This window comes from Bos grunniens, chromosome 1, assembly GCF_055505025.1.
Source record: "Bos grunniens cultivar Pamir isolate PY7600 chromosome 1, Bosgru_T2T1.0, whole genome shotgun sequence".
NCBI classification, from domain to species: domain Eukaryota; kingdom Metazoa; phylum Chordata; class Mammalia; order Artiodactyla; family Bovidae; genus Bos; species Bos grunniens.
In genome coordinates, this window is record NC_141165.1 from 73634490 (window position 1) to 73655547 (window position 21058).

The following is a 21058-nucleotide window of genomic DNA, read 5'->3' on the forward strand; positions in this document are numbered from 1 at the left end:
CACAGTCCAACTCTCACATCCATACATGACTACTGGAAAAACCATAACCTTGACTAGATGGACCTTTGTTGGCAAAGTAATGTCTCTGCTTTTGAATATGCTATCTAGGTTGGTCATAACTTTCCTTCCAAGGAGTAAGTGTCTTTTAATTTCATGGCTGCAATCACCATCTGCAGTGATTTTGGAGCCCCAAAAAATAAAGTCTGCCACTGTTTCCACTGTTTCTCCATCTATTTGCCATGAAATGATGGGACCAGATGCCATGATCTTAGTTTTCTGTAAGGCATGGTCATGTTATATTAGAAAAGACTCTAGCACATGTCCAACCAACAAATGAAGCAAGTGCCAATATTTGGAACAAGAGAAAAATCCAAGATAGAATGCAAGCAACTGCAGAAAAATACAAATGAAATGGACACCAACTATTATAGGTGCTCAGAAAGGGGAAAGAGGCTGGGCCCAACCTGGCCCAAACTGTGCAAGGCTTCTGAGGGAGGGAAGGCTTGAGACAGACCCTGGAAGATTCAGACAGGCAGGCAGAGCATTCCTGGTGAGAAGAACCATAAGTGGGACTGAGACAGAGGGAGAACCCAGGGATGCTAAGAGACTGAGACCAGGGCCCTTTTCCAAACCATTCAAATAGAACAAACAAAAAAGCTTTTTCATGAATAATGCCAGATACTGAGCTAGACCTAAGCATAAGATGAAGTAGACATCATTTCTGCCCTCAGGGAGCACACAGGAAGTAAGGCAGAAATCTTTCCCCAGTACCAAACTGACATAATATCCACCCTCAAAATTATTTTCAAGTAGCAAGAAAAATGTCTGCTCTGATACAATAGAAAGAACATAGGCTTTGACATTAGACCTCAGTTCCAATTTTGACTCCACCTCTTATGAGCACTGTAGCTGTAAGCAATTTACTTAACTTAGTTTTTTTATTCTTAGTTTTCCCATTTATCAAAATGAAAGTAGTAACACTTACTTTCCCAAGCTACAAAGATACAAAGGCATATGTGAAAGGGCACTGCACTCAATAAATGTGAGTTTTCTTTTTCAAATGGGTAGTAATAATAATAATAAAAATAGAATAGAGAAGTTGCTCTCATTACATCTTCCTTTACCCTCCCCTTCCTTAGCTTAAGGTCTAATTTCACATTACTTTTAAGCATTTGTCAGTATATTAGTTTATATGTATAATGTCATCCCAGAAAAGACCTATTTTAGAACAAATGGAGAGAATTATCAGAGATCTCTCCCCACCAATATTTTTTGATGGCTATATTTCTAATATTTGAGCTCCTTCTTGGAACTTCTGCTTGTAATCTGTTATGTTGGGTTGCTAACCCCACAGGTATTTTTCAAGGGCAGATAATGTAGGACCCTAGTGTGGACACCAGCATAGTGAACTGGAGGACTGAAGCTTTAGGGATGGATTCCTTGAAAGCAAATCAAAGCCCCTGGGCAAATAGGTTCAGCCATGACCTGCATATACACTAGAAATGTGAAACCTTTGAAAACTTCAGTGGGATGTCCTCTCTGAGACCAGGAGGATAATACTTGTTGGAGGCAATACTCCCCTTTCCTGTGCTTTTCTAAACTGTCCCTCACACCAAGAAAGCCTTGAAGGTGTCCACAATGCTGAGAGTCAGCAACACTAAGGTGGTTGGGTTCTACTTCTCAGTTTTTGTTTGGTCACCATAATGGAAAAAGCAGAGGGGTGGCCCCAGGAGCAAGAATGTACACTCTGCTCTAAAATAGAAAATTCAGGCCTGCAACCCTGCCAGAACAGATGTAGACAGGCAGAAGCTGGGGAGGAGCAAGAGGAAGAGAAGTAGCACTGATGGTGCCTACAATGGACCAGGACAAAGGACAAAGTGGGAGAGGATGCTGTCCTTGCATCTAAAGCCATTCTCACTATCTCTGCTTCTCCCCTCCAACAAGCACCAAGCACATACAGGGTACTATTTAGACATTCATCTTCTACTGGTCCTGTGGAGTGGGTATTATCTTCATCTTACATATAAGAGAACCAAGACTCAGAGGCAAAATGACATGCTAAACAGCTACATAGCTGTTTACTGGCAAAGCCTGGGTGCAGCCTGCTTCACATCTGAAAAGGTAGGAATTGCCACTGATATTCTCCATATCAGAGAAAATGATCACCTCTAAATCAATATTATTTAGACACTGATTCTAAGGAATCCTGATTTCATAAATGACTGCTCTTTACAACGCACATAATTATTATCACCACAACAATATTTCAGTTAATATCTGCTGAGGGGTCAGGGCATGCATGCTCAGTAGTTCAGTCATCTCTGACTCTTTGCAACCCCATGGACTATAGCCCATCAGGCTCCTATGTCCATGGGATTATTCTGGCAAGAATATTAGAGTAGGTTGCCATTTCCTCCTCCAGGAGATATTCCCAGCCCAGGGATTGAACCCACGTCTCCTGCACTGGCAAGAGGAATTGTTAGTGGAGCCACCTGGGAAGCCAATGTCTGTTTGGCATCCTTCACCAAAAGCTGGCATTCACGTAATAAACACAGTAACATCCATTCAGTCTTTAGAGCACCACATTATCTCTGAATAATACTTTTATAGTCATTTAATTACCTTTATTGGTACCATTTGTTTTTCACGTGGATTTGAATGTTCATCTAGGGTCACTTGTTTTTAGCCTAAAGAACTTCCTTTAGTATTTCTTGAAGATGACTCTGTTAGCAACAAATTCTCTATTTTTGCTTATCCAGGGATGTCTTTAATTCATCTCTATTTTTTAAAAGATAGTTTTGTTGTATATAAGATTCTTGATGGATAATTTTTTCCTCTTAGCACTTTGAATATGTCATCCCACTGCTTTCTGGTGCCCATTGTTTCTGATGAGAGTCAGCTGTTAACCTTACTAAGTCTCCCATATACATAGCGAGTCATTTTTTCTCTAAAAGTTTTCATTTTTACTATGATGTGACCAGGTGTGGTTCTCTTTGCCTTTATTCTATTTGGACTTAACTGAACTTCTTGGATGTGTTAACAAATGCTTTTCATCAATTTTGGACTTTTTAAAAGTCATTATTTCTTTCAATATTATCTCTGCTCCATTTTTTCTCTCTTATTTCTGGTATTTCAATTTCATGCATTTTGGTATACTTAATAGTGTCCCCACATTTCTCTGAGGCTCTGTTCACTTTTCTTGATTATTTTTTCCCTCTATTCTTCAGATTGCATTATCTGTCGATCTATCTTCATGTTCCTTGGGTCTTTCCTCTCTCAGTTCAAATCCACTATTCAGCCCCTCTAGTGAAATTTTCATTTCAGTTGTAGTTCTCAACTCCAGAATTACCTTTTGATACTTTTTAAATACTTCTATTTATTTATAGTCTCTGGTGAGAAATTGTCATTATACTTCTTTAATCATGGTCTCCTTTCATTCTTTGAACATATCTATGCTGCTGCTGCTAAGTTGCTTCAGTCATGTCTGACTCTGTGTGACCCCATAGATGGCAGCCCACCAGGCTCCCCCGTCCCTGGGATTCTCCAGGCAAGAACAAATCTATAGTGGATAGTTTTTCCTGTGGTCATGTATGGATGTGAGAGTTGGACTGTGAAGAAGGCTGAACGCTGAAGAATTGATGCTTTTGAACTGTGGTGTTGGAGAAGACTCCCATGAGTTTCTTGGACTGCAAGGAGATGCAACCAGTCCATTCTGAAGGAGATCTGCCCTGGGATTTTTTTGGAAGGAATGATGCTAAAGCTGAAACTCCAGTACTTTGGCCACCTCATGTGAAGAGTTGACTCATTGGAAAGGGCTCTGATGCTGGGAGGGATTGGGGGCAGGAGGAGAAGGGGACAACAGAGGATGAGATGGCTGGATGGCATCACTGACTCGATGGACGTGAGTCTGAGTGAACTCAGGAGATGGTGATAGACAGGGAGGCCTGGCATGCTGCAATTCATGGGGTCGCAAAGAGTTTCACATGACTGAGCAACTGAACTGAACTGAACTGTCCCCCCAAAATTCATATGTTGAAATCCTAACCACTAAAGGTCAATGTAATAGTATAGTAGGTGGAGGCTTTGGGGGAAGTGCATAAGTCATAAGGACAGAACCCTCATAAATGGGATTAGTGCCTTACAAAAGAGGCTCCAGAAAGATCTCTAGCCCCTTCTGTTGTGTTAGGATATAATCCAAAATCTGTGACCCAGAAGAGAGCCCTCATCATGCTGGCACCCTGATCCCAGACTTCCAGGCTACAGAACCATGGGGATATAAACAAATTACTTTTGTTTATACCAGTATAGGGAATATGCTATGTACAGGCCTATACTATAATTAATGAGGCTTCTTTGAAAAATAAGAATGACTTTCTCATCAACCCCAGGTGAAGGGCTGGGAGCAGTAAAAAGTACATCGTGGAAAGACATCTTGAAAACAAGATGTTGAAGTACTGATGTGACTGATAGAAAACCATTAGTGACTGTTCCTATAACCAGAGCCTTGAGGGAGTTGTTGAGAAAGGGCCTCGATAGCCAAAAGGCTAAACAAAGTCATGAAAGGCCTGAAGGTTTGACATTGAGGACTGTGCATTGTATAGCTTTATCCCTGATTTGAGACTGTAAAGCACAGATATCTCTAGAGCACGAATAAGGAAGTAGAAGTTAACAATAAAAGGCATGCAAGGATTAGGATCTGAGCTTCTGCATGCAAATGGCATCAGCCCCCTAATCCCTCCTTTACAATCTGAACAGTTTGACTCTTCTGATTCAGAATCTGATACTCCCGCTCCTCCTGCATCTCAGGAGTCACCTGTCTGGCCACCTCATATTTATGAAAATCTAGATAAAGGGAAATATAATCCTTTGGAAGGGGAGAGAGGGGCTCAGTTTTTGAGTCCTAAATCCCATGTTAACTATGGTACTGAGCAACATCCTGAAGCTTTCCCTTTATCACCAGTCTCATAGCCTTCGGCTCCTTGGCCGGAGCCCCCTGTAGTTCAGGAACCCCCTCCACTAGATCCTGATACAACATGGGATGATGGGGTATTTAGAGCTGCAGTCATAATACCAAAGACATCTGCACCTGCTCTCTCATCTTTTCAACAAGCTGTATGAGCAGTGAGGCAAGAAGGTGACCTTGATGCTTTGGTTTTGCCTGTTATCATGACTGAGGTGCCCCCTAATGCTCAACTTCCACAAGGGAGGGTACAATTTGAACATATTCCTCTGTCTTTTAAAACTATTAAGGAGATTAAACAGGCATGCACTACATGGAACTACATCTCCTTGCATCACAGGTCTTATTCAGGGTTTGGCTCAGTCTGAACGACTCATTCCATATGATTCAGAAATGATTGCTAGAACTTGCTTATCCACTTCAGAATTTTTACAATTCCAAATATGGTGGCAAGATTAAGCCTTTCAACAGGCCCAAAGAAATACAGCTGCTAATCCTCTTCTTAATTTACTGTGGAACAATTAATGGGGTCAGGGGCATTATCAAGGGATTCAGAGACAACTACAATTCTATGATCAAATTCGATTGATTTGTCTTAGAGCATGGGAAAAGGTTAGCCCCCAGAACAGTCTCATCCTTCTTTTGTTAATGTAAAACAATCTAATGGAGAACCTTATACTGATTTTATCACCCGATTAAAACAAAATCTGGTGAGAATTCTTGCTCAAATTGAATTAAGGGATATGTTATTACCAATATTTGCCTATGATAATGCAAATTCAGAATGTCAAAAGGTTTTACAGCCTCTTAAAGCACAAGGAAAGCCTCTAGAGGATTATATTAAGGCTTGTCATGATATTGGATCAGAACCCTATAAGATGCCATTGTTGGTTCAAGCCATTACGGGCTTGAAACAGCAAGCAAATCAGCAGGTTAAATGTTTTAGTAGTGATAAGAGAAGACATGTGCAGAAAAATTGCAAGACTAATAAAAATACACCTAATAAGCCTACTCCCACAAATGAAAAGACACCTGGATTATGCCCTCACTGTAATAAAGGCAATCATTGGGCTAATCAGTATAGATTTAAATTTCATAAAAATGGATCCCCTTTGTCGGGAAACTGGAAGAAGGGCCCTGCTCAGGGCCCATCAAACAATATGAGCTCTCAAAAAACCTGGAATGCTGTTCCTTTTGTGTACCAAGCCAGCAAACAGCAACCTCATCCAGGCCTTCCAAGCCATACACCTGGGTTGCTGACCTTCTTTCTGCAATATCCAGGAGCGCAGCATCAGATATCCTTGCCACTGATAATTTACTTCTTATGCCAGCTATGGGAATTTATAAAATCCCTACTGGAATTAAAGGTACAATACCTAAAGGAAGTGTGGGATTATTATTAGGACACAGTAGTTTAGCAAGTAAGGGAGTTCAAGTCCTAATGGTGATTATAGATGAAGATTATGAGGGTGAAATTTCTATTATGATGAAAACAGAGTATCCTTATCAAATAATAAAAGGAGATCATATAGCTCAATTGTTATTATTACCTTATATCACTACTACTAAATCTCATATTAAAAGAACTGGAGGATTTGGAAGTACAGGAAAATAAGTATATTGGCAAACTTTTGTATCTGATTCTAGACCCACATTATCTGTATATGTTAATAATAAGCAATTTTCAGGACTTGTAGATACTGGAGCTGATGTTTCTATAATATCTAAAAAGCACTGGCCAACTTCTTGGCCTTTAACAGATGTTCCTATTATGTTACTGGAATATTTTAAAAGGTACTAATATTTTGACCTATTCAGGTCCCGAACAACAATCTGCAACTTTACAACCTTTAGTTGCAGATACTCCTATTAATTTATGGGGACAAGATCTATTGAGGAAATGGGGAGCTTATGTAACAATTCCTACTATATCTTCTCAAGCTAAACAAATTATGGCAAATATGGGATATAATCCTGTTCAAAATACACAGGCTTTTTTTTTGGTGGGGGGGTGCCCACTGCCGAACAACAAAAAGCAGCACTTAAATTGAAATGGAAATCTGATGAGCCTATTCGGACAGAGCGTGGCCCCTATCACATGAAAAGTTACAGGCTCTTGAACAGCTAGTAGAGGAATAATTATCTTTTAATCATATTGCCTCAACTACTAGTCCTTGGAATTCTCCTGTCTTTGTTATTAAAAAGAAATCTGGAAAATGGAGAATGTTAACTGATTTAAGAAATATTAATGCTATAATTGAACTTACAGGTGCTTTACAACCAGACATTGTCACCCTCTATGATACCACAAAATTGGAAAATAAAAATCATTGATCTTAAAGATTGTTTCTACACTATTCCTCTACAAGAATCTGATGATTTTGCTTTTACTGTACCGTCCATTAATAATAAAAAACCAGTGTCTCGATATTACTGGAAGGTATTGCCACAAGGAATGCTTAATAGTCCTACATTATGTCAATTATACGTCTCCCAACCACTTAAAAACAATTCCCTCATGCTTATATTATCCATTATATGGATGATATTCTTTTAGCTTCTCCTGCTAAAGAACTTCAGTGTATTTTCTTAAATACAGAGATTAAATTAAAAGAATATGCGTTACATATTGCTGTTGATAAATTACAAGAGCAGGAACCATATACCTATTTAGGATATATATTGCAAAGAAATATTGTTAAACCACAAAAAATACAAGTTCAAACTGATTCCTTGAAAACTTTAAATGATTTTCAAAAATTATTAGGAGATATAAATTGGTTATGACCATCTTTAGCAATTCCTAATCATTCCTTGACACACCTATTTCAAATCCTACAAGGAGACTCTGATTTAAATAGCCCCCAGGTACTAACAGAACAAGCTAAACAGGAATTAGATCTTGTGAATCAAGGTATCCAGCAAAGACAACCTAAACAAGTAGATCCGACTGTGCCACTTTCTTTACTTATTCCTCCTACTTTAGATTCCCCTACAGGAATATTATGGCAACCATAAGATATCCTTGAACGGGGATTTTTGTCCCACACTCCTAAGAAAATAATGACTACTTACACAATGCTTATTTCCTTTCTTGTTTCAAAAATGAGATCCAGATGTATACAACTTTCTGGTTATGATCCGTATGAAATTGTTCTTCCTTTCACTAATGATCAAATCCATAGATTATTTGTTACCAGTATGGATGGGCAAATTGCCATTGCTGATTTCATAGGTGAGGTTCATAACCATTTTCCAAAGTCACCTTTGATTACTACTGCTGCTAAACACTGGAGAAGGAAATGGCAACCCACTCCAGTATTCTTGCCTGGAGAATCCCATGGACAGAGGAGCCTGGTGGGCTGCTGTCCCTGGGGTCGCACAGAGTCAGACACGACTGAAGTGACTTAGCAGCAGCAGCAGCAGCAGCTGCTTCTGCTGCTAAACAGAAATGGATAATTCCTATTATTACTAAAACAATTCTTATTATTAATGCCCCTGTTTATTTTACTGATGCAAATAAAACTCTCAAAGCCAGTTATACTGGACCCACAACAAAGGTGTAGCAATCTATCCTAACCTCTGTTCAACAAGCCAAATTAGAGGCTATTGCTACCTTATTGGGAGAAGGCAATGGCACCCCACTCCAGTACTCTTGCCTGGAAAATCCCATGGGCGAAGGAGCCTGGTAGGCTGCAGTCCATGGGGTCGCTAAGAGTCAGACATGACTGAGCGACTTCACTTTCACTTTTCACTTTCCTGCATTGGAGAAGGAAATGGCAACCCACTCCAGTGTTCTTGCCTGGAGAATCCCAGGGATGGGGGAGCCTGGTGGGCTGCCATCTATAGGGTCGCACAGAGTTGGACATGACTGAAGCGACTTAGCAGCAGCAGCAGCAGGTACCTTATTACAGGATGTTTCTACAGCATTAAATATTATATCAGATTCTTAATATGCTGTACAGATAACACAAATTATTGAAACCATATCTCTACCAAAGGCTTCTTCTAAATCATCTATTATTACAATATTATCTCAATTACAAATATAGTAAGGCTTCGTTCTGCCCCTTTTTACACTACACATATCAGATCTCATTCTAAATTGCCCGGACCATTGGCAAAAGGCAATGATTCCATCAACTCTTTGTTAATTGCTTTTCTTACTTCTTATAAATTTTATAAATTCGCACATATAAATACATGTGGCTTGATGAATAAATTTCAATCATCCAGACAAGAAGCCCAAAATATTATCCCTGCCTGTCCCACATGTACTTTTACTCACCAAGTTCCTACAACTACAGGGGTTAATCCCAGAGGCCTTTATCCCACTGATATATGGCAGACTGATGTTACTCATGTCCCTTCTTTTGGATGTTTGGGAGTTGTTCTTGTTTCTGTGGATACTTATTAGGGCATGATTTATGCTTCTGCTTATTCTGGAGAAACAACTACTCATGTTATCTCACATTTTTTGCAAGCTTTTTCTTACATGGGCCTACCAAAACATATTAAAACTGATAATGGCCTTGCATATATGAGTCATGGTTTTGTGAAATTTTTATCTGATTGGAATATTTCATATTCTACAGGTATTCCACATAATTCTCAAGATCAGGCTATTGTTGAACACACTTATCATACTCTAAAAAATATGTTATTTAAACAGAAAGGGTGAGAAAAGTATGGCATATCAATGACACCAAAAGAGAAATTAGCCCGTTTTATTTATTTTAAATTTTTTGGATTTAAGACTGGATCATACAAAGCCAGCAGCAACATTGCATTTTCAGAACACTATTCTTAGTGAAAATTATACTCTTGGTCAAATGATTGCAGATAATACTCCTGTACAGTGGGAAAATGCTATGAACAATTGGTATAAGGGCCTTAGACTTAGGAAAGGACGAGGTTATGCTCTTGTCATTTCAGATGATGGACAACACCACTGGGTGCCAGGAAAGCATGTCAAAGAAAGGAAAGAAGAGGACATGGTTCAACATCAATCCTCCTGGAGAGCTGCCAGTGATGGGGAAAACAAGACTGATGATCAACAACCGCTCTGAACCAGCTCCAAGGACCAACAAAGCCAAACCACCCACTTGGGGTCAATTGAAGAAATTGACCATTGAAGGGGAAAAATTGGTCAAAGAACAAGGATAGCCTTTGACCTCAGCTGCCTTGTTCTTGGCTATGTTATCTGTGGTAACTACCACAGTAAGTGCCAGTCATACTTTTTGGGCATATGTGCCCAATCCTCCCCTGTTAAGACCAATTACGTGGAGGATTCTTCTGTTCCACATAAACAACTCTTCTTGGTTACCTGGACCTTTTGACCCAAGCCTTCCTTTAAAAACAGAAGAAGGTCTACAACTTCTAAATGTTAGTGTTAATTATACTGTGGGAACAGATCTTACCCCTATATGCATGGGGGCAGAAACTCATTGTCTTAAAAGAGGATTACAAAGTTGGCTATCTATAGTTAAAGAACCTCAGGTGAACAAAATTCATTTTTTCTTATTAGAAGCATTTTCCTTTAATATCACAGGAGAAAATACTACTATGTTTCTGCCCCATCTACTTAACTGTATTATTTCTATAAAATCTGGACTAGAACATTGGCTACAATGGAAATTATGTAAAGCTAATACTGGACGTATTATGGCCAATACTTCTGATGGAGAAATTATTGATTGGAGTCCCAAAGGAGATCCTTTGGATAAAAATAATAATTTGGATTTGCCTATATTGTTAAACAATACTTTAGACTTTATGAATAACATTGTTAACAGCTCTATATATTGGCATGGAGGGAGTCTCTCTCCTTCCTTACCTCAATTACCTTATATGCCTTTACACTCAGAACTGTGGAAAATATCAGCTGCCTTCCAACCTTTAACAGCATGGAAGCGGCAATTTAATTCAACAGTATCTGATCTTTCATTTCAATAAAAATTCAACACATTTGATTAAAGCATGTGTTTGTTTACCTTTCATATTGTTTATAGGACCTACTTTTTATAATGCCTCTTCTGGGCTACTTGTCAAAATTGTTCCTTTTATACTTGTATTAATTCTTCTCTTCAATTTCAGGATGGCTATTCTCTATATATTCTAAAAACCAGATCTGGAGTACGGCTTCCTGTAAAAATGAATAGACCATGGCAGATAGTGTATATTGTAGAAGAAATCCTTAAGAAAGTGTTAAAACACACTAAATGGTTTATTGGACTGTTAATTGCTGCCATTTTACGAATTATTGCTATAGCTACTACACCAGCTATAGCAGGAGTGCCATTACATCAGAGTGTACAGACTGTGCACTTTGTACAAGAATGGCATAAAGATTCTGATGTTCTTTGGTCTACCCAAAGACAAATAGATGGAAAATTAGCTGCACAAATGGCTGATTTACAACAGGCTGTTATAATACTAAGTGATCAAGTAAATAGTCTGCAAAAATAGATTCATCTTAAGTGTGATTGGAATATTACTTCTTTTTGTGTCACTCCTCACAAATATAATGAATCATCATTTCATTGGGACAAAGTTAAATAACACCTCTTAAATCAAGGTAATCTATCTTTGGATATAAATAATTTACAACAAGAGATTATGGAAACTTTCTCTCGGAAACTACACCTTTTGCAAGGATCTAATCTGCTGCATGCAGCAGCAAATGGGATTTCTCAGTTAAATCCCATCCCTCACTTGAAAACTATCAGAGGATCAATGGCTGGTTTTATGTTAATTTTTATATGTCTTTTTTTCTGTTTCTACATAGTCTGGTGGTGAATCACCAAGAAAGTCCACAGACAACAACAGCAGTTAGCGACTATGACTTTGGCTTCTATGATCACCAATAATCACCAAAAATAAGCTTCAAAAAATAAAAAAAAGGGGATATATAAGGAATATGCTATGCACAGGCCTGTATTATAATTAACAGGGCTTCTTTGAAAAATAAGAATGACTTTCTCATCAACCCCAGGCAAAGGGCTGGAAGCAGTAAAAAGTACATCGTGGAAAGACATCTTGAAAACAAGATGTTGAAGTACTGATGTGACTGATGGAAAACCATTAGTGGCTGTTCCCATAACCAGAGCCTTGAGGGAGTTGTTGAGAAAGGGCCTCGCTAGCCAAAAGGCTAAACAAAGTCATGAAAGGCCTGAAGGTTTGACATTGAGGACTGTGCATTGTATATCTTTATCCATGACCTGAGATTGTAAAGAACAGATACCTCTAGAGTGCGAATAAGGAAGTAGAAGTTAACAATAAAAGGCATGCAAGGATTCGGATCTGGGCTTTTGCCTGCGAATGGCATCAGCCCCCTGATCCCCACTTTATTTCTGAGTCTTATTTTTCCTTATCCTTCTGCAGCACCACTTGCTCCCTCAGGTCAGTTCATTATCGGGCCGGTCCCCACACCCAGTCGGTGATATTTTGTTATTAGCAGCCCAAATGGACTAGACACCCACTGATTGCTCTATTGTTTACAACAATGCACTGGTTTGTCAAATGCTCCACAATCTGACCCAATCAAATATAGGCAGAGGTAGTTTTGAGGCTTTGATGCTTGTTCTGACCTCAGGAAGTCACATCTTAATATCTCTTTCCCTGCTTCTCTTGGTAAATCAGCTGGCCTATGGCTTAGCTTGTTGCTCTTATAAGAGCTATTAGCCTCCTCTTAATTGCTACTACCAAAATCTCCATTGTTTTCAAGAGTGTCTTTAAGTTTCAGCTTCCCCCACACTCTGTTTCAAGTCAGTTCCTTTGGGGAAGGCTTTGTACTCAACTATTCTCAGGGAATGTCTCTCCCTTGAGCAAAACTTCTGAGCCAAGGGCATAAGCTTCTGGTCTTAGTATGCCTTCTCATGTCAAAACTCCACCCTATAAGGGAGCTAGGGCAAGATCAATCAGGGTTTGGTGTTCTTTGACTCTGACACACGGGTTCAGTTCAGTTCAGTTGCTCAGTTGTGTCAGACTCTTTGCAACCCCATGGACTTCAGCACGCCAGGACTCCCTATCCATCACCAACTCCCAGAACTTACTCAAACTCACGTTCATGCCATCCAACCATCATCCTCTGTTATCCCCTTATTCTCCCACCTTCAGTCTTTCCCAGCATCAGGGTCTTTTCCAATGAGTCGGTTCTTCTCATCAGGTGGCCAAAGCATTGGAGTTTCAGCTTCAGCATCAGTCCTTCCAATGAATATTCAGGACTGATTTCCTTTAGGATTGACAGGTTGGATCTCCTTGCAGTCCAAGGGACTCTCAAGAGTCTTCTCCAACACCACAGTTCAAAAGCATCAATTCTTCGGCACTCAGCTTTCTTTATAGTCCAACTCTCATATTCATACATGAATACTGGAAAAGCCATAGCTTTGACTAGATGGACCTTTCTTGGCAAAGCAATGTCTTTGCTTTTTAATATGCTGTCTAGGTTGGTCATAGCTTTTCTTCCAAGGAGCAAGCATCTTTTAATTTCATGGCTGCAGTCACCATCTGCAATGATTTTGGACCCCCCCAAAAATAAAGTCTCTTACTATTTCCATTATTTCCCCATCTATTTGCCATGAAGTGATGGGACTGGATGCCAAGACCTTAGTTTTGTGAATGTTGAGCTTTAAGCCAACTTTTTCACTCTCCTCTTTCACTTTCATCAAGAGGCTCTTTAGTTCTTCTTCACATTCTGCCATAAGGGTGGTGTCATCTACATATCTGAGGTTATTGATATTTCACCCAGCAATCTTGATTCCAGCTTGTGCTTCTTCCAGCCTAGCATTTGTATGATGTACTCTTCATATAAGTTAAATAGCAGGGTGACAATATACAGCCTTCATGTACTCCTTTCCCAATTTGGAACCAGACTGCTGTTCCAGTTCTAACGGTTCTAACGATTGCTTCTTGACCTGTATACAGATTTCTCAGGAGGCAGGTCAGGTGGTCTGGAATTCCCATCTTTAAGAATTTTCCACAGTTTGTTGTGATCCACACAGTCAAAGGCTTTGACATAGTCAATAAAACAAAAGTAGATGTTTTTCTGGAACTCTCTTGCTTTTTCAATGATCCAGCAGATGTTGGCAACTTCATCTCTGGTTCTTCTGCCTTTTCTAAATCCAGCTTGAACATCTGAAAGTTCCCAGTTCACGTATTGTTAAAGCCTGGTTTGGGAGAATTTTGAGCATTACTTTGCTAGCGTGTGAGATGAATGCAATTGTGTGGTAGTTTGAACATTCTTTGGCATTCCCTTTCTTTGGGGTTGGAATGAAAACTGACCTTTTCCAGTCCTGTGACCACTGCTGAGTTTTCCAGATTTGTTGGCATACTGAGTGCAGCACTTTCACAGTATCATCTTTTAGGATTTGAAATAGCTAAACTGGAATTCTATCACCTCCACTAGCTTTGTTCATAGTGATGCTTCCTAAGGCCCACTTGACGTCACATTCCAGGATGGCTGGCTCTAGGTGAGTGACTACACCATCGTGGTTATCTGGGTCATGAAGATCTTTTTTGTATAGTTCTTCTGTGTATTCTTGCCACCTCTTCTTAATATCTTCTGCTTCTGTTAGGTCCATACCATTTCTTGGAGTACAAAATGAAGCAGATCAAAGGCACATGTGGGTTAGAGATTTCATCTTATGAGTGAGGACTGGGTGGAACACTCACCAAGAACTGAGCCTCTGCAACCTACAGTTGGAGAATATAAGAAATGCTGACACGTTGCCCCTCCTGGTGAGATACTATATCTCTTAATTGAGAGCTGAGGGGAGAGGAAGCCCTGTCTTCTTGGCCATGACCCAATCAAGAGTGGAGCTTCCTTTACACTGAGCTGAGAGGGAGCAGATCGCAGCTCAAGTACCACATACTCACTGTTTTTACCAAGATTTAGTAGATTTCCTTGCCTTTATTTTTTTTTTTCATATTCTCTATGCCCTTAGTACAACTTTCAGAGACTTTAAAAGGTTATTTATTTTACAGTTTTCACCAGATGTTACAGATGTATCACTGGGGAATGGATCCATGGGGTTCTCCACACTGGCATTCCAGCAGTGGAATTCCAAATATGCACTTCTTTTAATGTAATAAAATACTATTTGTGAGCATTGAAACATTTCTTAAATTTTATTTTGCAATTCAGCTGTCAATTATCTTTTTAGGAGGAAAACAGTTTTAGTCCATAAGCCCTAGGCACAGTGTCTAGAGAGCTTAACAGAAAAATGGCTCAGATCCAGTTAATTCACTTTTAGTGTAGGTGAAGTCACTACTCCAGCATGTCTAGTTGTCCTCACAGCAGGTAATCCCATCTGAACAGCAGATACTCTGCTCATTAGGCTCTTCCTTCAGCACCAACTTTAGCTGAGACCTAATCTGAGGCATTTCAGCCACTATTCCATTGTATAGAATAAAGAATTGTGAGCTGAATTTCTTAGTTTAGTATTCTTCTGGTTGCCTATTGCTAATGCCAGTAATGTCCTAAATGTAGCAACCTGGGTTACAAATCAAAATCCTACAGCTTTTATCACTAAAACAGCCACCAATCCAATCTCCAAGTATATAAGGAATCTCAAAGGGTAGTCCCTTCTGCTTCACAGTTTAATTGGGCATGGACAAACATAAAATTATTTTAGAACAATGATAAAGTAAGGTAAAAATAATTACTTCTAATATGAGATGACAAGGTGGAGAATGACCTGAACTAGAAATGTGAAACCTGCATGAGGCATTATCAACACTGATCAGCTGGATGACTAAGGGTTTCCACTGAATAAAAGCTCTATGTTAACCATATGTGCCCTGTCTATCAAAGTTCGAGAGCAATGTGAGATGCATTAAGAGAAAGTTCATGATTTCTTAGGCAGCACCTTTGCATATAAATAGCAGTACAGTAAAAGTTGCAGAGAAGATTAAAGACTTGAAAGGGATGGGATGGAGAAAATCATGCAACACTTCTGATTCTGAAATTCTGTAACTGAACCAATGTGACTGTACAGTCCAGAGTAAAGGTGAGAGGATGGTCCTCTTTTGTGCCCTATGTAGGTAAAAACACACTTGGACACTGCTCACATGTGAAGTGCATATTTTTATTAGGCTCCCTGACAAACTAACAAAATCCAAAGAAAGAGATCCCACAGAGAACCATATCATATGAAGAACATTTGAAGGACTTCATGTCTACCTGAAAAATCGGGTTTGAAAGAGTTATTTACAAATGCTTCCAAGCTGTTCTTAAAAGTGTAAAAATTGCCTGGCATTACTAAGTACTCAAAGTTCAGTTCAAGGCACAACAAGCCACTCATTTATTCAGTAAACATTTATTCTGTGCCTCCTTAGAGGGAAGTCCTGTGTTAGGTGAGTGTCTAGGCCACATGGATAAGTAATGAAGAGTCTAGGAGCAGAGATATGCACATGAATAACCAACTAACCATAATACAAGGGAGAGTATGTGTCATGGGGGTAGAACAAAACCTACTTCAAATTCAAAAGCAGGAATCACTACGTCCTGATATCAGGATCAGAGAAGGCGATGTTGATTCAGGACTGAAAGGTGTATACCATTCGTGTGAGAAGAAACATTTTAGGGGGGTCACTCAAGGTGGGGGAAAAGCAGAAGCAAAAGTTTAGAAGTGGGAACAGGGTAGAAAAATATAGAGGAACAAAGCTGAAGAACAGAAGAGCCTGAGTTAAGCAACCATAGGTGTAGAAATACCAGGTATTGGGGAATAAGACAGGAAGTGTGCCAAATAGTACAGAGCTTGTACTCCAGGCTACAGACAATGACTATGTATGGATATCATCAAAGGTTCTAGAATACACAGTGCTCTGTGTGTGTGGCTTTGCTGTTGTTTTTACTCCTGGCATAGATTAAAGGCAAACACAAGAAAGGCAGGAGGCTTGCACAAGGGTTAGTCAGGAGGAAATGACATTCTGAAGCAGGTCACAGGCAGGTAGCAGTGGGAATGGACAGAGGAAAGAGACTCATGAGATATTTCAGAAACTGAATCATCGGGCCCCAGACCTGAACTGTCAAATCTAAAGGACTATGGAAAGAGCGGAAACCCCAGCTGGAGGGGGAACTGACTGAGAGGCAGAAGTGGTCGAATTAGTATGAAAGCACAGCACTATTGCCCAGTTGAGTGGGTAGGACAGGACCCGGAGAATGTTCTACATCTTGCTGCAAGCACTTCTCAATCCTTCCCCAACTCATGATCAAACTCCCTCAAAGGCTGCTCATCAAGGAAATGCCCGAAGTCAAATCCGATACTTCAAAACACAAACTTGTAGAAAAAGAGATCAGATCTGTGGTTACCAGAGGAAGAGGGTAGGGGGAAACAGGAATTGGATGAAGGGAGTCAAAAAGTATAAACTTCCAGTTATAAGATACATAAGTACTAGGGATATAATGTATAACATGATAAATATAATTAAGGTATGTTATATATGAAAGCTGTTAAGAGAATAAATTCTAAGAGTTCTCATGACAAGTAATAAAAAGTTTTTTCTATTTCTTTTTTTTTTTTTTTCCTGTTTCTTTAATGTTGCATCTCTGAAGGAGGCTGTGGCAACCCACTCCAGTACTCTTGCCTGGAGAATCCCAAGGACAGAGGAGCCTGGTGGGCTACAGTCTGCAGCCTTGGAGAGTCAGACATGACTGAAGCAACTTAGCACACAATGTTGTATCTCAATGAGATGATGGATATTTTCTAAACTTATTGTGGTAATAGTTTCATATGTGTTTAAGTCAAATCATTATACATCCCAAACTTATACAGTGCTTGCTGTATGTTAATTATATATCAATAAAAATGGAAGAAGAAGAAAAAAAAAAACAAAACAGAGCCAATCCAGTCTATGAGAAGCTTTACTAGCTACCCAGTTCAGTTCTCCATGAAGGCAAGGGCAGCTTCAGGGTTAGAGAACCCCTCAGTAAGATCCTCAAACAGAGCATCTGAAAAGTACTTTCTAGTCCTAAGCCTGCCACTGGTTAACCTCTTGAAGCCTTAAATGATGAACCTCCTAAGTCTCAATTCCTTTACTGTAAGATAGGAGTGATAATGTATACCCCACCTACTTCACAGGTTTGTGGGATTACACAGGAAGAGACAGAATGCTGCAAAGCACACAAATGCCAGGGGTCATTAGAAGTTCTTTGAGGGCATAAACTACAACAAATTCATGTTTGTATCCTACATGGAGCTGACTATGGAACGAGGGAGGGAGCAAGGTGGAGAAGAAAATACCATAGTCTGGGCCCCACAGGCAGCCTGGTGTCAGCCAAGGAATATACTGCCTACCATATCTTCAAGAAGATCCTACATCCAGAGAAACAGGTGAGAATAATTGTCCACATCTACCTCCTCATTTAACTGATGGGAAGCTTCACCCTGAAAGAGGCTCAGTGATCTGCCCAATATCTTTAGTGGCAGAGGATACAAGAATAGGACCAATAACACAGTCACAGGTTAGATGGTGTTTTCACCCACATTATTTTACAAGCAGACTTTGAGCTGGGTGGGAAGGATTATTAAAATTCCCATTTTCCAGTCTGAAGTTGCATGACTTTTCTAGGGCAGGATTCAAATTCAGACAGTCATACCCCCAGTTCACTGCTCTTTCCCTGTTGGTATTAGCACAATCATCTCAGCATTCAGTATATTTCAGACCCGAAATTCTGTTTTATTTTATCCTGCCTTCAGCAGTATTTCACATTCAGTCTTTCCTGGTAGAATTCTACTAACCTTTTGTCTTAAAAACCAGTTCAGTGGCCACACTGGGCACCAGAAACATGTTTTAAAACTGAATCATCAAAACTGAGCCTCCCTATGTGTCCATAAATCATTTTCCAAAGTCTATCCCCACATGTGTATCATTCCATAAGTATGAATAATGTATGTATCATTATTGTACTAAACACATTGACCTAGGGTGCTCAAAGAGCACTGATGGCTAACTGAAGCAATATTTATCATATAAATACCAAGAAGGCAGTTTTAACAAATGGGTGGAACAATGAGATTGAAAACCTACTGACTTTATCAATGAAAACTGATTTACATTCACAGAAGAACCTCAAAGTGAAGTGAGCAACAGAGAAAATGATCAGGATAATTCTAGTCAGCTACATTCAAAAGATCTGAACCTGAATGTGTTTTTTATTTAAGGAGGTCCAGGGAAGGCGCAGGGGTGGGGGAATGATAAAAAGAATTAACCTTGCCACTGTCTCAATGTCCTGTCTTTCCACCATAACCCTTATTTCAGGAAGAAGGCACGCATGTTTTGCTCCGCTTTTTTAACTCATGGAAGAGGATTAAAACTGCTCAGTCTCCCGGGGCTTGCAGAGGTTTCTCAGTGGGTTTCACCAGGGATGGGGCGACACCTCCAGGCAGCACTTGCACGGGACAGGCCAGGGAGCAGGACTGCGCAGAGGACCTCTACTGTGGCCTGCACCTCGGCACCCCGTCTCCCAGTGCCTTGGCAGCAGTTTCTGCTGGAAAGCACCGGCCTCCCTTCTTCCTATTCCCTCTCCTTTCTAGTCGCGTCAATTACCACACAACTCGCCACCTTTGCCCGCGGTCAGCAGCGGGTAACAGATCCTAACCTCCAGGGAGCCCTCGGTGTAGGGTTCAAGAGACTTGGCAATTGCCTGGTGAAGACACCTGCCTCACAGCCTACCCCGGCCCCGCCAGACGCGGCGGACCCGAGGGCTGCGAGCGCTGCGCTCCAGGGATGCCCGTTACAGAGCACCACCCAAGGCAGCGAGGTCCACACCCAAGGCCATCCCAGGGCTGCTGTGAGGGGTGGGGGAGACTAGGTCCCAGACAACGCCCCCACCCTCCATTAATAAAACGCAAGATTTAAAAAAGCGTCATTTACCGACATGAGTGATCACTGTGGCCAGTCGCCGTGTGAACTCCTGAGGGGCCATTTCTTCTTTTAACCAAAACAGCATTTCACAGAAAAACCACTCGGTATAAACAAAACAAAGCAACACAAATCTGTTTTTATCGCTGCTATGGATGACTATTTAAAGGCATCTCCTCCAAAGGATGTTCGGCCCTCACACTCTTTCTCGCTCTCCTAAGGCACAAAACGAGAGTCACTCCCAGTCAAGGCCAACTCTCCACGGCCGCACGGTAGAGGACGCCAGCCACGCCCCGCAGGGGGTAAATTTAAAGATTATGTCGAGCAGCTTTCCCAACGCGACGACAGCCTTTGGGAGACAGGAAAGTAGCAGTTCCGAAGGTGGGAAGAGCACGTCGCCCCAATTTCGCCGTAACCCTGCTTCTGGCTTCCTGGGTCGAGGCGGGTGAATAGGTTTCTGGATCGGAGGTCCGATCTTTGGCTCTGCCTCCTGGGAGGGTCGGGATGAAGTATACTCTGTCAGCCCACAAAAGGCGCGCGGACTCGGCGGCTGCGGAGGACTGAGGAGCTGAGGTGCTCAGCACCTTGGAGGCTTGCTCGGCGCCGCCTACGCCGCCTCACAGCGCGTCGCAGCGCTTCCAGCCTCCGCGCGCACCTTTCCCCGCCCGGGGGCGGTGCCCGAGGCGCCCGGAGAGGTGCGCACGCGCGTGTCCTTATTCAAGAATGATGTGCCCACTCCCGTAAAGTGTTAGTTGCTCATTGGTGTCCGACTCTGCAACCCCAAGGACTGTAAGCCACAAGGCTCTTCTGTCCATAGCATTCTCCAGGAAAGAATACTGGAGTGGGTTGCCATTTCCTTCTCCAGGGGATCTTCCTGATCGGAGGATGGAACTCAGGTCTCTTGCATTACAGGCAGATTCCTTACTCTCTGAGCCACTAGGAACCTATCTTGAATCGTCCCTTAAGACTGGGGGCGATTCAAGATCTGTCCTCCAGCTGTCGGGGAGAGAAGACAGCGACTTCAGTTTGGTATCCCACCCTACCCCCACCCTACACCCTACACCCCGCCCCCTCGCCTGGTATCTGTGGAGAAGCCCAGGCAAGAAAGGGACTGGCAGGAAGTTCTGCGGCCGCCCGCGGTGCTCTGGAAGAAGGGCTGTATGAGGTACAATTCACCGTCCCATCTCTTGACTCCGGGGAACCACGGGTGGCTAGAATTTGTTTCCCCCTGTT

General features: G+C 41.1%; 1 protein-coding gene across 8 annotated transcripts in view; it reads right to left on the reverse strand.

Moving 5' to 3' along the window:
• MCF2L2 (MCF.2 cell line derived transforming sequence-like 2) overlaps positions 1-20510 on the reverse strand; it is a 259999-nt gene extending 239489 nt beyond the window's left edge. For 7 of the 8 annotated variants that reach the window (XR_015162240.1, XR_015162233.1, XM_086395932.1 and 4 more), the window contains exon 1: positions 19838-20510. Coding sequence is in view for 5 of the 8 variants with exons in the window: in XM_086395932.1 (XP_086252058.1) it covers positions 19838-19913 (76 nt within the window). In the remaining 3 variants the exon portion in view is untranslated. The remainder of the gene's footprint in view (positions 1-19837) is intronic. The other variant, XM_086395952.1, reaches the window with a different exon arrangement.
• Between the last annotated feature and the right edge of the window lie 548 nt (positions 20511-21058).